Genomic DNA, 13,767 nt, shown 5'->3' with positions numbered 1-13,767 from the left:
ATCTTAGGAGGACAGTGTTGGATGTTTCACCATGTTAGCAGTATGTTTTTTGGTAGACATACTTTGTCAGACTGAATAAGTTCCCCTCTTGTAATGGGTGTCGATGTATGCCAAATCCTTTTCCTTCATCTATTTAGAGGATCTTATGGTTTTGCTCCCTTATTCTATTAATATGGTGGATTACATTAACTAATTTTTCTAATGTTAAACCAGCCACACATTCCTGTGATAACAACTCCTCCCCCTTAGTCATAGTAAATTATATCCTTTTCATATATCACTGGATTATATATGCTAATATTTTGTTAAGGAATTTTGCAATGTTTATGAGGGATATTGGATTATAATTTTCTTTTCTTATAAGGGTTACGTCAGATTTTGGTATCAGAGTTATACTGGTCTTATACAATGAACTGGGTAGTTTTTCTTCCTCTTCTATTTTCTGAAGAGTTTGTGTAAGACTGGTAGTTCATTTGTTGGTATTTCATTGGTATAAACATTTCTTATTTAAATGTTTGATAGAATTTACCAGTGAAACCATGTGGCCCTGGAGGAATTTTCTTTGTGGAAAAGTTTTGACTACAAATACAATTTCTTTCATTGCAAAAGGGTCATTCAGCTTTTCTATTTCTTCTTGTGGCAGTTAAGGTAAATTGCATTTTACAAGGAAACTGACTATTTCATCTAAGTTGTCAAATTACTTGGCAGGAAGTAGTTCATAATATCCTACAGAAATTTAAACAATAATAACTGGATATGTGGTGATGTCCTTTCATTGCTGATGTTGGTCATTTGCATTTTCCCTCCTTTTTTTTTTTTTTTGGTGATTAGTCTTGTCAGTGTTTTTTAATTTTAATAATCTTTTAAAAAAAATCAAATTTTGGCCTCATTAATTGTCTCTATTGTTTGTTAATCTCTATTCCTATCTTTATTATGTACTTTTTCCTAATTATCTTGGGTTTAATTTATTCTTCTTTTTCTAGCTTCTTAAAATGGAAACATGTTACTGATGTTCAACTTTGTTCTTTTCTAATATAAGCATGTAAAGCTGTGCATTTACTTTTTGCTATGCTTATTGTTTTAGTGAATCATATACATTTTCATAAATTGTACTTTCATTTTCATTCAGTTAAAAATCACTTTCTAATTTCCCATGTAATTTATTCCTTAACTGAAAGACTATTTAGAAATGTTATTTAACTCTCAAATATTAGAGATTTTCTAGATATTTCATTGCTATTGACTTGTAATCATTCTGTGATCATAAAACAGACTCTGTAAGATTTTAATCCTGTGAAATTTATTGATACTTCTTTTATTGCTCACAATAAGGTTTATCTTGGTGAATGCTTCATGTCTACTTGATAAGATTCTGTATCTTGCACTTGTTTGGGATAGTGTTCTGTAAATGTCAATTAGGTCAAAGTGGTTGATAACGTTGTTCAAATATTCTATATACTTCCTAATATTTTAATTTTTCCACTAATTGCTGAAAAAGGGGATGTTAAAAATCTCTAACTATGGGGCTGGCCTGATGGCGTAGTGGTTAAGTTCACGCATTCCGCTTTGGCAGCCCGAGGTTCACCAGTTCAGATCCTGGGTGTGGACCTACTCACTGCTCATCAAGCCATGCTGAGGTGGCGTCCCACACAGAAGCACTAGAAGGGCCTACAACTAGCATATACAACTATGTACTGGGGCTTTGAGGAGAAAAAAGAAAAAGAGTAAGATTGGCAACAGATGTTAGCTCAGGGCCAATCTTCCTCAAGAAAAACCCCAAAAAACTCTAACTATTATTGTAGTCCTTCAGTTTTTGCTTCATGTATTTTGAAGATCTGTTAGTAAATACATACACATTTACAATTGTTATGTCTTCCTTATTAACTGACCTTGTTAGCATGATAAAATGTCCTTTTTATGTCTTGTAATACTCTTTGTCTAGAAGTCTATTTGGCAATGTTAATAGGGTCACACCAGCTTTCTTATGCTTACTGTTTACACAGTCTATCTTTTCTATCTTCTGGCTTCAACATATTTGTGTCTTTATATTTAAGTTGTGTATCTTGTGGACAGCAGACAGTCTTGATTTTATAGCCAGTCTGATAGTCTTTGCCTTTTAATTGGAGTTTTTAGTCCATTTACATTTAATGCAATTATTGATATGGCGGGGTTTAGATTTACTATTTTTCTATCAATACCTCCTATTTTTTGTTTCTCTTCTTTCTTTCCTGTGATTCTTTGTATGAATCTAATTTTTTGGTATTTCATTTTAATTCCTCCACAGACTTTTTAGCTATGCTTTTTTTTTGTATTTGTTTTTAGTGGTTTTTCTAACTATTATACTATGCATCCTTAACTTATCACCAGTCTACTTAGATTTAATACTATGCCACTTCACATAAAATGTAAGAACTTCATAGTTGTGCAATTCCATTTGCCCTCTCTTATCCTTTGTGCTATTTTTGTCTTATATTTTATATCTATATACATCACAAATCCCACAAACAATATTTTATTTTTTACACTAAACAATCTTTTTTTTTTATTTATTTTTTTTTTGGTTTATAACATTGTAAAAATTTCAGGTGTACATCATTGTACTTCTATTTCTGCATGGACTACATCATGTTCACCACCAAAACACTAATTACAACCCATCACCACACACATGTAGCAAATTATCCCTTTCACCCTCCTCCCTCCCCGCTTCCCCTCTGGTAACCACCAATCCAATCTCTGTCCCTATGTGTTTGTTTATTGTTGTTATTATCTACTACTTAATGAAGGAAATCATACGGTATTTGACCTTCTCCCTCTGACTTATTTCACTTTGCATTATACCCTCAATGTCCATCCATGTTGTCACAAATGCCTGGATTTCATCGTTTCTTATGGCTGAGTAGTATTCCATTGTGTATATATACCACATCTTCTTTATCTAAACAATCTTTTATATTTAAACACATTATTTCCTGTAAATATTTCCTTCTTGTAGCTCTGAGCTTTCATCTGATATTATTACCTTCAGCCTGACAGATTTCCTTTTTCATTTATTGTAGTGCAGGTCTACTGAATGAATTCTCTCAGATTTTGTGTATCCAAAAAAAATCTTTATTTTACCTTCTGTTTTGGAGGATATTTTTGCTAGATTCAGAATTCTGGCTTGACATTTCTTTCTTTATCGTTTTTTGATCTTCAGTCTTTTAAAGATGTCTTAACATTGTATTCTAGCTTCTGTAGTTTGTGATGGAAATCCTTCAGTTAATTGTATCACTGTTCCCCTGAATATGTCATTTTTCTCTGGTAACTTTCCAGATTTTGTCTTTATCTTTAGTTTTTAGCTATCCTACTATACTGTTTCAAGGTGTGGTTTTATTTGTATTTATACTGCTTAGGGTTAGCTGAGTTTCTTGTCTGTGTAAGTTAACGTTTTCACCTAATTTGGTAAGCTTTCAGCTATTATTTCTTTAAATATTTTTTTCTGATATATTTTCTCTGTCCTCTCTTTCTGAGACTCCAATTACATGTATATTAGACTACTTGATATTGTCTCATAATTCACTGAGAGTCTGTTCATTGTTTTTAAATCCTTTTTCTCACTGTTCTTTATATTGGATAATTCTTATTGGCTATCCAGTGAAATTTTCATTTCAAATATTGTACTTTTCAGTTTCAGAATTTTCACTTGGCTCTTCTTAATAGTTTTCATTTCCCTGCTAAGATTCCCCTTTTTCAATCATTATGACCATGTTTTCCTTTATATCCTTGAACATATTATAATAGCTGCTTTAAAGTTCTCGTCTGAAAATTCCAACATCTAGGTCACCTCAAGATCTATTATAGTGACTACTTTTTCTCTCTCTTTTTTTTGCTGAGGAAGATTCGCCCTAAGGTAACACCTGTTGCCAATCTTCCTCTTTTTGCTTGAGGAAGATTTGTCCTGAGCTAACAACTGTGCCAATCTTCATCTATTTTGTACATGGGTCACCACCACAGCATGGCCATTGATGAGTGGTGTAGGTCTGTGCCCAGGAACTGAACCCGGGCCACTGAAGCAGAGTATGCAGAACTTAACCACTAGGCCACAGGGCTGGCCCCTACTTTTTCTCTTCATTATGGATCACATTTTCCTATTTCTTCACAAATCCTTCAATTTTTTTGATTAGATAATGAATATTGTGAATGATATGTTATAGAGACTCTAGATTCTGTTTTCTTCCTTTAAACAATGTTGATATTTTTTGTTATTGTTCTATCAGACAATTACTAACTGATCACCTTGAACTTGTGGATGCTTAGTTTACACTTTGTTATGATCTGTTTTGGTTTTGTCCTTAGTTTTGGGATGAATCCTTTATCCTTAAGGCATGGTCCTTCTGAGGTTTCAAAAGAAAACCCAAGGTGTTTACCAAGCTCTTATAAGTTGGGTGGAATTCAAATTCCAAACTCTATAGGCAATAGCTGTAGGCAGTAGGCAGCAGTTAAAATCTCCACTCAGTTTATCAGCTTTCTAGCTATTGTTTTCTACTGGGCTTATTGGCATCTCCCACACACATATGCAGTTTGGGGGTTATCCAAGGATTGAGGGGAATTTATACACAAAATTGGAGCTCTCTTCTCTATGACTCCCTCCTTTCTGGAATTTCCTTCCTTAAATTCCAGCCACTCTGGCACCCTGAACTCCATTCTCTGATACGTAAAGCAAATACGATTGTGGATTATTCCATGAATTCTAGTTGCTATTTGTGAATTGGAAAGTGCCTTCAGGGGAGAAGCTGTATAAATGTAGATCTCACCCAGTGCAATTTCCTTTTTTCAAGGATCAAATTCCCAATATTCTCTGCCTTCTTTTAGTCAGCCTCTAATGCCTTCAAATAGTTTTTTGTCCAGAGATGATGATACTTATCTGTAGGAGAGTTAATCTAATGTAAACTCTTTCATCATTGATATAACTGGAACTCTATCACAGAAATTTTAATTTATTGGTTTTTTGTGTGTGTGTTAAGAATAAATTGCATCTTGCATCTTTATGAACACTCATAGAATCATTAAATAACATATCCTGAAAGGATCCTCAGGTGTTATTAAGATTATTCTGTTCTACTAGGCAATGACTGTCTAAAACTTATCCTGATTGGTCTCCTGCTTTTATTTATTTACTTATTAGTTTCAGGTATACCATAGAATGATTTGAAATTTCTACATATTGTGAAATGATCACCACAATAAGTCTAGTTAACATCCATCACCAGACATAGTTACATTTTTTTCTTGTGATGAGAACTTTTAAGATCTACTCTCCTGGCAACTTTCAAATATACAATACAGTATTATTAACTATAATCACCATGCTGTATATTATTATATCCTCAGGACTTACTTGTTTTATAACTAGAAGTTTGTACCTTTTGACTACCTTCACCCATTTTGCCGACCCCCCCACCCCTGTCTCTGGCAACCACCAATTTGTTCTCTGTATCTATGAATCTGTTTTTGTTTTTTAAGATTCCACATATAAAAGAGATCATATGGTATCTGTCTCTCTCTGTCTGAATTATTTCACTTAGTATAATGTCCTCAAGGTCCATCCATGTTGCACAAATGGCAAGATTTCATTCTTTTTTATGGCTGAATAATATTCCATTGTATATGTGTACCACACTTTCTTTATCCACTCATCCATTGATGGGCACTTAAGTTTTTTCCATATGTTGGCCATTGTAAATAATGCTAATCTCTTGCTTTTAAAAGAGGCCTGTGAGGAAAGATGCTTCTTCAGGAAATGAGCTCTCTGTCTGGAGACTTCCAATTTTATACTACAATTTAAACCCATGTAATAGCTTTCAATGGCTCACAGTGTCATGGAACTATACAGACACAGGGATATACAGGCATCACTGAAGCTGAGTCTGTCCCACCAAACCATGAATGCCTTGTATGTATGTTATCCACAGTTTTCTTTGCTCTGCTTCACCCCTTCAGCTCCCATGGAGCTCATCATTTTTGGTGTATTTTATTTGGGTTCTCTCACCTTGTTCCATCTTCTGGCATCTGTATATTCCTGGTTCTGCTGGCCTAGCTTCTGAATCTTTCTGATTGCTCTGACCCTTATTGTTACGGGTTGAACTGTTTCCCGCTCAAAATTCATATGCTGAAGTCCCAACATCCAGTACCTCAGAATGTGACCTTTTTTGGAGGTAGGGTCTTTACAGGGGTAATCAAGTTAAAATGAGGCCATTAGAGAGGGCCCTAATCCAATATAACTGGTATTTTTATCAAAGGGGGAAATTTGGACACAGAGACATGCATAGTAGGAAGATGATGTGAAGAAACACAGGGAGAAGATGGCCACGTACAAAACAAGGAACAAGGTCTGGAATAGATTCTTCCTTCACAGAAGAAACCAACCCTACCGACTGATATTAGACTTCTAGCTTCCAAAACTATGAGATAACGAATTTTTGTGTTTAAGGCACCCAGTTTGTGGTACTTTGTTATGGCAGCCCTAGCACACTAATACACTCACCACTTAACAAACAATCTGATCCCAGTTGTTCTACTTGATTCTGACTCATGGCTTTGCTTTGTCCCCTAAGATCCACTGACTCTTCAATATGGTAAATGGGCAAAAAAGCAAAATATCTGAAGATTTGTACCCTAATTTTTTCACTTAAGTTGAATGACTTTTCTGATTCTTAGATTCCTTATATATAAAATAAGGATATTGTCCCCTCCTTACCTGTCTACCTAAATAAAGCTCGAATAAGGTACTGCACAGAGAATGTAAAATGCAATACAAATCTCAGGTATCCTGAGTCCTTGTTCTTTATTCATAGCAGGCTGCTCCTCTTGCCTGATTATAACAGAACCACTGCTACAGGGCTCTTTAAGAGGCTCAAGTTCAGAATTCTCCACTTTTAAGAGAGATCCCTGCAACCTCAGGCTTTATTTCTTTATTTCTAGTTCAAGAGGCAGGATGTGAGGCAGATGACTAAGGAATTGCTTTGCTTAAAGAGATAGGAATGTGGGGTGATGCTTCAAGCTTTTACCATTGTCAAATCTCTAGAGAGTTTAAAAGTAATTCCTCAGACAACATATTTACTTTTATAAGATACTGAGGTATAGAAACCAATTCATTTGGAGAATGGCCTTTTTACAAATAACGGAAGGAGAACTTTCATGGCACATCAAACTGCATTAACAAAATTGGTGTCTACTGAATACAATTTTAAGATTCGTAAAATTAAATGTAGGATGTTAGCAGTTTTCCAACGTATTTTGTACATTCCTTTGTCAGTTTTTAAAATGATTTCATTAATGAGCATTTGAAAATTGTTGTTTCTAAAATAACTGGTACTCCCAAATAGCTTACATTCTAATTGCATAAATTCTTACCCAGTCTCAAATGTTACTCAAAAGAACCAAATTTTTAAATGATTCTATCCTTTTCAGTTCTCTAGAATGCCTCCAGATGGCATTAAAACTCTTTTCCCATTATATTTTGCAGCTCAAAAATTAAAAAATTAGTAACATTTTAACCATTTTAAACTAGTCACATTTATTATATCATCAGAAATCATAATAATGGAACTATTTAGAACTTTTAGGGTAATATCTTAAGAAAGATTAACATGTAATCATGTCCTTTATGAAATATATAGCCATCCTAGGCAAGCCAAAGGATGTTCCTAGACTGAGAAATAGATCTTGGACAAAATAAAACACTCAATAATACTATATCACAAATTGTGATTTCTAATGAATAGCATTTTAAATGCTTAGTAATAAGAGTGCTGGTCCACATATAGATAAATTCACAAAGCTGTCATAATAAGAAAACATATCTCACCCTTCAGAGTGATGAAAATAAAGATTTTAAGGAGCAAACCAGTTACTGATTCCTGTGGAGCTAAAATAATTTGTCAGCTCGTGAATTATTTTATTTAAATTTTAGTATATAAACTTGGTATCAAATTAATCCTTAAAAACATATTTGGATTCTTTGAATAGGAAAAGTCTTCCCTTGAGAGGAAGAAGATAAAATAGAGAGTAAGGACACGTGTTTTATAAGTGCGTTATCTTTTTAAAATTGAGTTTGTTAATTCAAACATATAACAAACTTGTGAGATTCCAGAGACATCTATAATTGTATTTCTCACATAATTCGGAGGTGAGGTTGCAGATGGCAAGCTTTTAAAATGACATTGGTGCTTCACAGGTGTGTAGGACAGAATATCTCCCAATATGTGTGAAAAGTTCTGCAATTATTTCTGACAGTGCTGAAAGTAAAGAGTTTGCCTTCCTTCTTCCCCACAATACACACCCACAAATCTCATTACATTTCTATTTTATAAAGAGGAGCACTTGCATTTTTCAGATTACTCTTACTGTGCTAAAGCACGAGAAAGACCTCAAAAGGCATCTGCACCCAAAAGCATTTAAAAAGACATCATCATGGGAAAGAGAACTGCAAGCTCCCTTCTATTATTATTATTGTTATTACTATTATAAGATATTTGCACTGTTTCATATTATAGGCATAGTTAAGAACAGTCATCTTGGATAGAAACAGGAAAGAGACTTACGATGTAGTTGATGTGCCATTGTCTGGACTCTCTGGCTCATCATCACCTTTCTCTTAAAAAGGAAGCAGAAAAAAAGACCAACATGTGAGTGTTATAGTCCTTAAGATTGAAGAGATATTCAATATAATTCCATGCTCCTATTAACAATCTTTAAAATGTGCAGCAGGAGGCTTTTAAAACATTTTTTTTATTGTCTGAGAACCGGATTTGCAAAATAATTTCTTCTATGTAACACAATTGCCCAGGCACGGATCTGTGAGTAGGTACTGAGGAGCTGTTTGTAAACAACCAGAGGCTCAGAGTGGAGACCTTGCCAAAAGATGAATATCTTACAGATGGAACCTGTTTCCCTCCACTTCATTTTACAGAAAATTTAAGGAAATAAACCCCATTAGCATTCTGCATGCAAGGCATTTTGAACTTCGATCCCTTCTGCTAATATAAGCCAAACCAGGTCAGGCTGCATCAGAACTCACAGGAGAGAATTTTACAGAACACCGAGGTTACACGATAGATTACAAGATCCCCAAGAATTAGACCCCACTGAGAGCCCTGGCAGCAGGATTTTGGGCCCCTGAATTAATGCAGAATAAGACGTAAGCCAGAAATCCTTCCTGAACATCTGAAAGTCTAGTTAAAGAAAGGTTTCTGCGGTCTGTGGTCATCGAGGATTTAATGGGTTTTAATTAAGGGAGCCTGGAACCAGTTCACTTTTTGTTGTTTTAAAGGGCAAATTCCTCTAGCAAGAGATATAATGTAATTCTCAGATCCTCGACCATTGATGGTTTGGACCATGCGTACTCATTTTGTAAGGCGCTTCTATTTCCTTGAGGCTAGGGGACGGAAGGAGAAGGGTCATGACTGCTAGTGTGAGTCAGCTGTGGTTATGACGGTTGTGCAATGTTAATAGTTGAATAAACCCTACAGAAGATTGTGGGTTGTAAGAAATGGGCCTGATGGTGGCAACTTGCTTTGCTTTGCTCTCTCAAGTCAGGCCTGGATATTTCATTGAAGCCCGGTCCACTGTTTAGGGCCTCAGGACTAGCCACCGTGCAAGCCCCTTTTGTCAGCTGTCAACATGAGCTTGTGGTCACCTAGTTTCAGGAATGACCCCTAAATTGTATGAGGAGCACATTCTGAAGATATCACCCACACTGGACTCAAAGTTAACTTTACAATCTCTTCTCTTGTTCTTATAGGAAATTAAACAGTTGTGAGAAAAAGAAGGCACAGTTATACATAGTTCACATTTCTATCTGAGCTATAACTCTGTGCTAACGTGTCTACACAGTGCCAGAACAACCATGGGGGATAGCCACTTTGTTATAAAGCCACAAAATCTCTTTAACAGCCTTGATAACAAACACTGATCAGACAGAGCCCCAATACGTAGGAAACCATGTTGAAGTAAACGTAGAGGCAGCAAATTAATAAACTTGCTTTAAAGCTCATACTTTTACATTATACTTTTGTCTTCTAGGCCAGTCTGTGGTGTACTCACTTAGGAGACAGGTAAGGCCTCATCAACTGGCTTGAGTGCTGGAAAATAACCTAATTCAGTACTTTCCAGAATCATTTTTCCACTGAGTAACCATAATTCCTGCCAGAATCCCAAATAGAGAGTTGTAACACCTGCATTATATAAGACAAAACTAAACGAAGGTTTAATTTTTCTCAAACATATTGATCTTTTTTTTTTCCCTTTAACTTGGAGAAATTCGTTACTTTCCCTGGCGTATAGCCGCCGTAGTCACTCCACATACAACCATAATCAAGAACGTGCAACGGCAGACTCAGCAGCAGCAGCGTTAGTAAACGTTTCCAAACAACTTATGTCAAAAACACAGGAAATCAATAATATAAACGAAGACATTGTTTGGATGTTTGAATACATATGTTTTACCTTGACCAACAATGCTGGCAAATGACCCACAGGTTGAGAGGATACAGGTCTTATTGCACGTGGGATCTGGGGGCTGCGGGAATTGTGGGCTGGATCAGCGCAGGGACAAAGCTGTGGCTGATTATCTCTGCTCTTAGCAGCATTTGTGTTGTGGCAACAGGGAAAACAGAATAGGTTCTGGCACACAGGAAGGATACAATGGGGCCAAACAGGGCCTTTACGAACAGTCTGAGAGTGTGTGTCCTCAGCAACTTCAGTGTTGATAATGCTTCTAGGGAAAAGTAAGCTCAGGATGGAGACAGGGATTACAACGATGTTTGTCCTTCAGAAAGAATAAAACACAAAATTCTCTCCACGTCTTGAAATTTTAGGTGATGCAATCTCTGAAGGTAACTTGGAATGTTCAAATGCATAAGCCATTACGAATCATAGTCTCTCTATCAGGACCCAAGGGAAAATGATGAAGGTAAGCTAGAAAACTCTCAGCAAGAGATTTTTTAGTTGGGTGCTCAGGAGCCATCAAAGAGGAGTTTCGAGATCATCCTGCTTATTTCAGTTGTTTCCATGACAGATACCACACTGGTCTCTTTGGGAGGGAACTGCACTGATCATTAAGAAACCAGACATGAGAGACTGGCTCAGGTGCAGTGTGGTCATTTTGCACGTGGAAATACAATTACAAAGAGGAAGAGGGAAAAAAATGAGTCATAGAAACAATATATTTCTATACACACACACACACACACACATATGTAAATGCATATGTATGTACACGTGTTTATTATATGCGTACTTTCAATTTGACACTCCATATTTGTCTCCCTGAGCCTTCCACGGTACCTGACATACACTACATGCTCGGTATATGTCTTCTGTCTGATGACCTGTCGTTAATACAGAATCCCACGCTACAGTGGGAGAAGAGGAGTAAGGTACACTCACTATTGAGACGGATATACAATTCGAGGTGTGAAACAGCTTGATGGCTCCAATAGGCCACTTAAAAAAAATTGCAAAAGCTACATTTTTCATCCAATAAATGCACTGAGGACTTATATGTCGGGTACTCTGGTAAGCAGAAAGATAAATAATACCTAATTCATGCCCTCTCAACACTTAAAATGCCTGCAGTGCTGGAGTACTGCACTCTCCACCAACAGTACTATGATATGCACTAAAGAAGATTTTTGAAAAGGGAATCAAAATAGACCTGCGTGAGGCTGTATTCTGCTGCAGAGGAAAGTTTTGCTATACTACAATTTTTCTTTATAATGAAAGTAACCCATGTTCACAGTAAAAATATTTGAACAGTAGAGAAAAGGTAACGACTTTGCTTGCTTTAGTTTTTAGTTCTGTTAGCCCTTCAACCATTACGCTAAGAAATATACTTACTTCTAGATGTATCAACTTTAGACAGTAGGTAATGATTTCTGATACGAAAGATGAGAGATAAGGTATTAATATACTTATCCTACCACCTCCCCTCTCCTTACAATTTTTATTAGTTCTATTATTATCTCTAGTGCCTCTAGTGGGTATTTATAACTTTAAATAAATTTAATCTTCTATTTCTTCATTAATCAACTTCTGACAGTATCTTTTCTTCTCTACTATGTGAAATGAGGAAACTCCCCCATCTGTCCTTCCCTCTCACCTTCCCCTCCCTCTATCACACGCAATTCTGCACAGCTATGCCTTTCCTTCTACGTAGACAAGATTTAAAATATTTATATTCTGTTCAGTAATTATTAATGAGTCATCCTCATTAACATTAATTTAATTAATAATTTAACTTTTGGAATTGCCTATAGGCCAATTAGAAAAATTATAAACCAATAACAGGATTTACAATATTACAGCAATATAAATATTAGTCACTAAAGAACACAGTAGTGGGACTGGACCTGGTCAGAAGGGAATGTTACTAAACTTGAACAAAGGCAAGTGTTCCTGGCATTTACGTCAAATGGATTCTCATTCTTATATTTCACCACGTCACAGGTTAATCTGTCTCAAGTAAAGGCTATGCTTTTCCTAAAACAAATGTTAAATAGAGCATGCATTTAATGTGTATAAAAATGTATACATGGGGCCGTCCCGGTGGCGCAGCAATTAAGTGCGCGCTCTGCTTCGGTGGCCCAGGGTTTGCCGGTTCAGATCCTGGGCACGCACTGACACACCGCCTGTCAAGCCAAGCTATGGCAGCATTCCCTATAAAGTAGAGGAACATAGGTTTGGATGTTAGCCCAGGGCCAATCTTCCTCAGCACAAAAAAAAAAAAAAGGAGGATTGGCATTGGATGTTAGCTCAGGGCTGATCTTCCTCACACACACAAAAAATGTATACGTATATGAAAGCTATATACACAGTTTTAAAACATTACAATGAGTTAACTGTGAAAACACCTTCCAGGCCAGGAAATGGGCATCGCCGAGAAATAGCCCAGAAGCCTGCTGAGTTTGCATCTTCTTCCTGCCCTCCCCGCCAGCTACCGAGTAATGGAATTTTGTGTTAATCATTCCCTTTCTTTTCTTGATAGTTTTCACCACCCATGTATATATTAGTAAATAAAATACTCTTTCGTTTTTCCTGATTTTAAATCTTATATAAATGGAATCATACTATGCATTCTTCTGAGACTGACTTCTGTCCCTCACTGCTATGATTTTTAGATCAGCCATTGTGATGCGTGTAGCTTCGGTCTGTTCATCCTCATAGCTGAGCAGCATCCCCTTATAAAAATCTACCGTGATTTTCTTATTTCTTCTACTGCTGGTGGACATTTAGGTGTTTCCATTACGAATGATGCAATTACGAGCATTCATGAACATCCTTCCTTGTGCTCATGTGAGGAGTTCTGGGCAGTAGGGCTTACCTACGTCCAACTTCACCAGGGGATCCTAAAATGGTTTCCAAATGAACCTATGGTGAAAATTTTCATTTTTTTTCTAATTTAACAATGTAAAATGCAGTTTCATAGTGGTGTTTGCATGTCTCTGAGTACCAATGAGGTAGAGATTTTGTGCTTGCTCTTGTCTGACATTCCTGTTCATTTCTTAAAAAGTATTTTTGTGACATTGGACCTTTTTTAATTCATAGAAGCATTTTATTGTCTTGTAACAAATAATGTGTCACATATACATATGTCAGATACGTATAGGTAAACACACATACACATTAGATAACTTCCCAGTGTGAGTCTTTTTACTCTTTTTCTGGTATCAGTGATGATTCTAAGTTCTCAACCTGAATATACTTGAATTTATCAATATTTTCCTT

The 13,767-nt window shown here is 36.1% G+C and overlaps 1 protein-coding gene across 2 annotated transcripts in view; it reads right to left on the bottom strand.

Moving 5' to 3' along the window:
• AFF3 (ALF transcription elongation factor 3) overlaps positions 1–13,767 on the bottom strand; it is a 526,951-nt gene that overhangs the window by 163,468 nt on the left and 349,716 nt on the right. For both annotated transcript variants that reach the window (XM_058534464.1, XM_058534465.1), the window contains exon 8: positions 8,586–8,637. In XM_058534464.1, the coding sequence (XP_058390447.1) occupies positions 8,586–8,637 (52 nt within the window). The remainder of the gene's footprint in view (positions 1–8,585; positions 8,638–13,767) is intronic.

Source organism: Diceros bicornis, chromosome 40 (genome assembly GCF_020826845.1).
Source record: "Diceros bicornis minor isolate mBicDic1 chromosome 40, mDicBic1.mat.cur, whole genome shotgun sequence".
Classification (NCBI taxonomy): domain Eukaryota; kingdom Metazoa; phylum Chordata; class Mammalia; order Perissodactyla; family Rhinocerotidae; genus Diceros; species Diceros bicornis.
The sequence above is the reverse complement of the archived record's forward strand: the minus strand, read 5'-3'. Positions and strand labels throughout refer to the sequence as shown.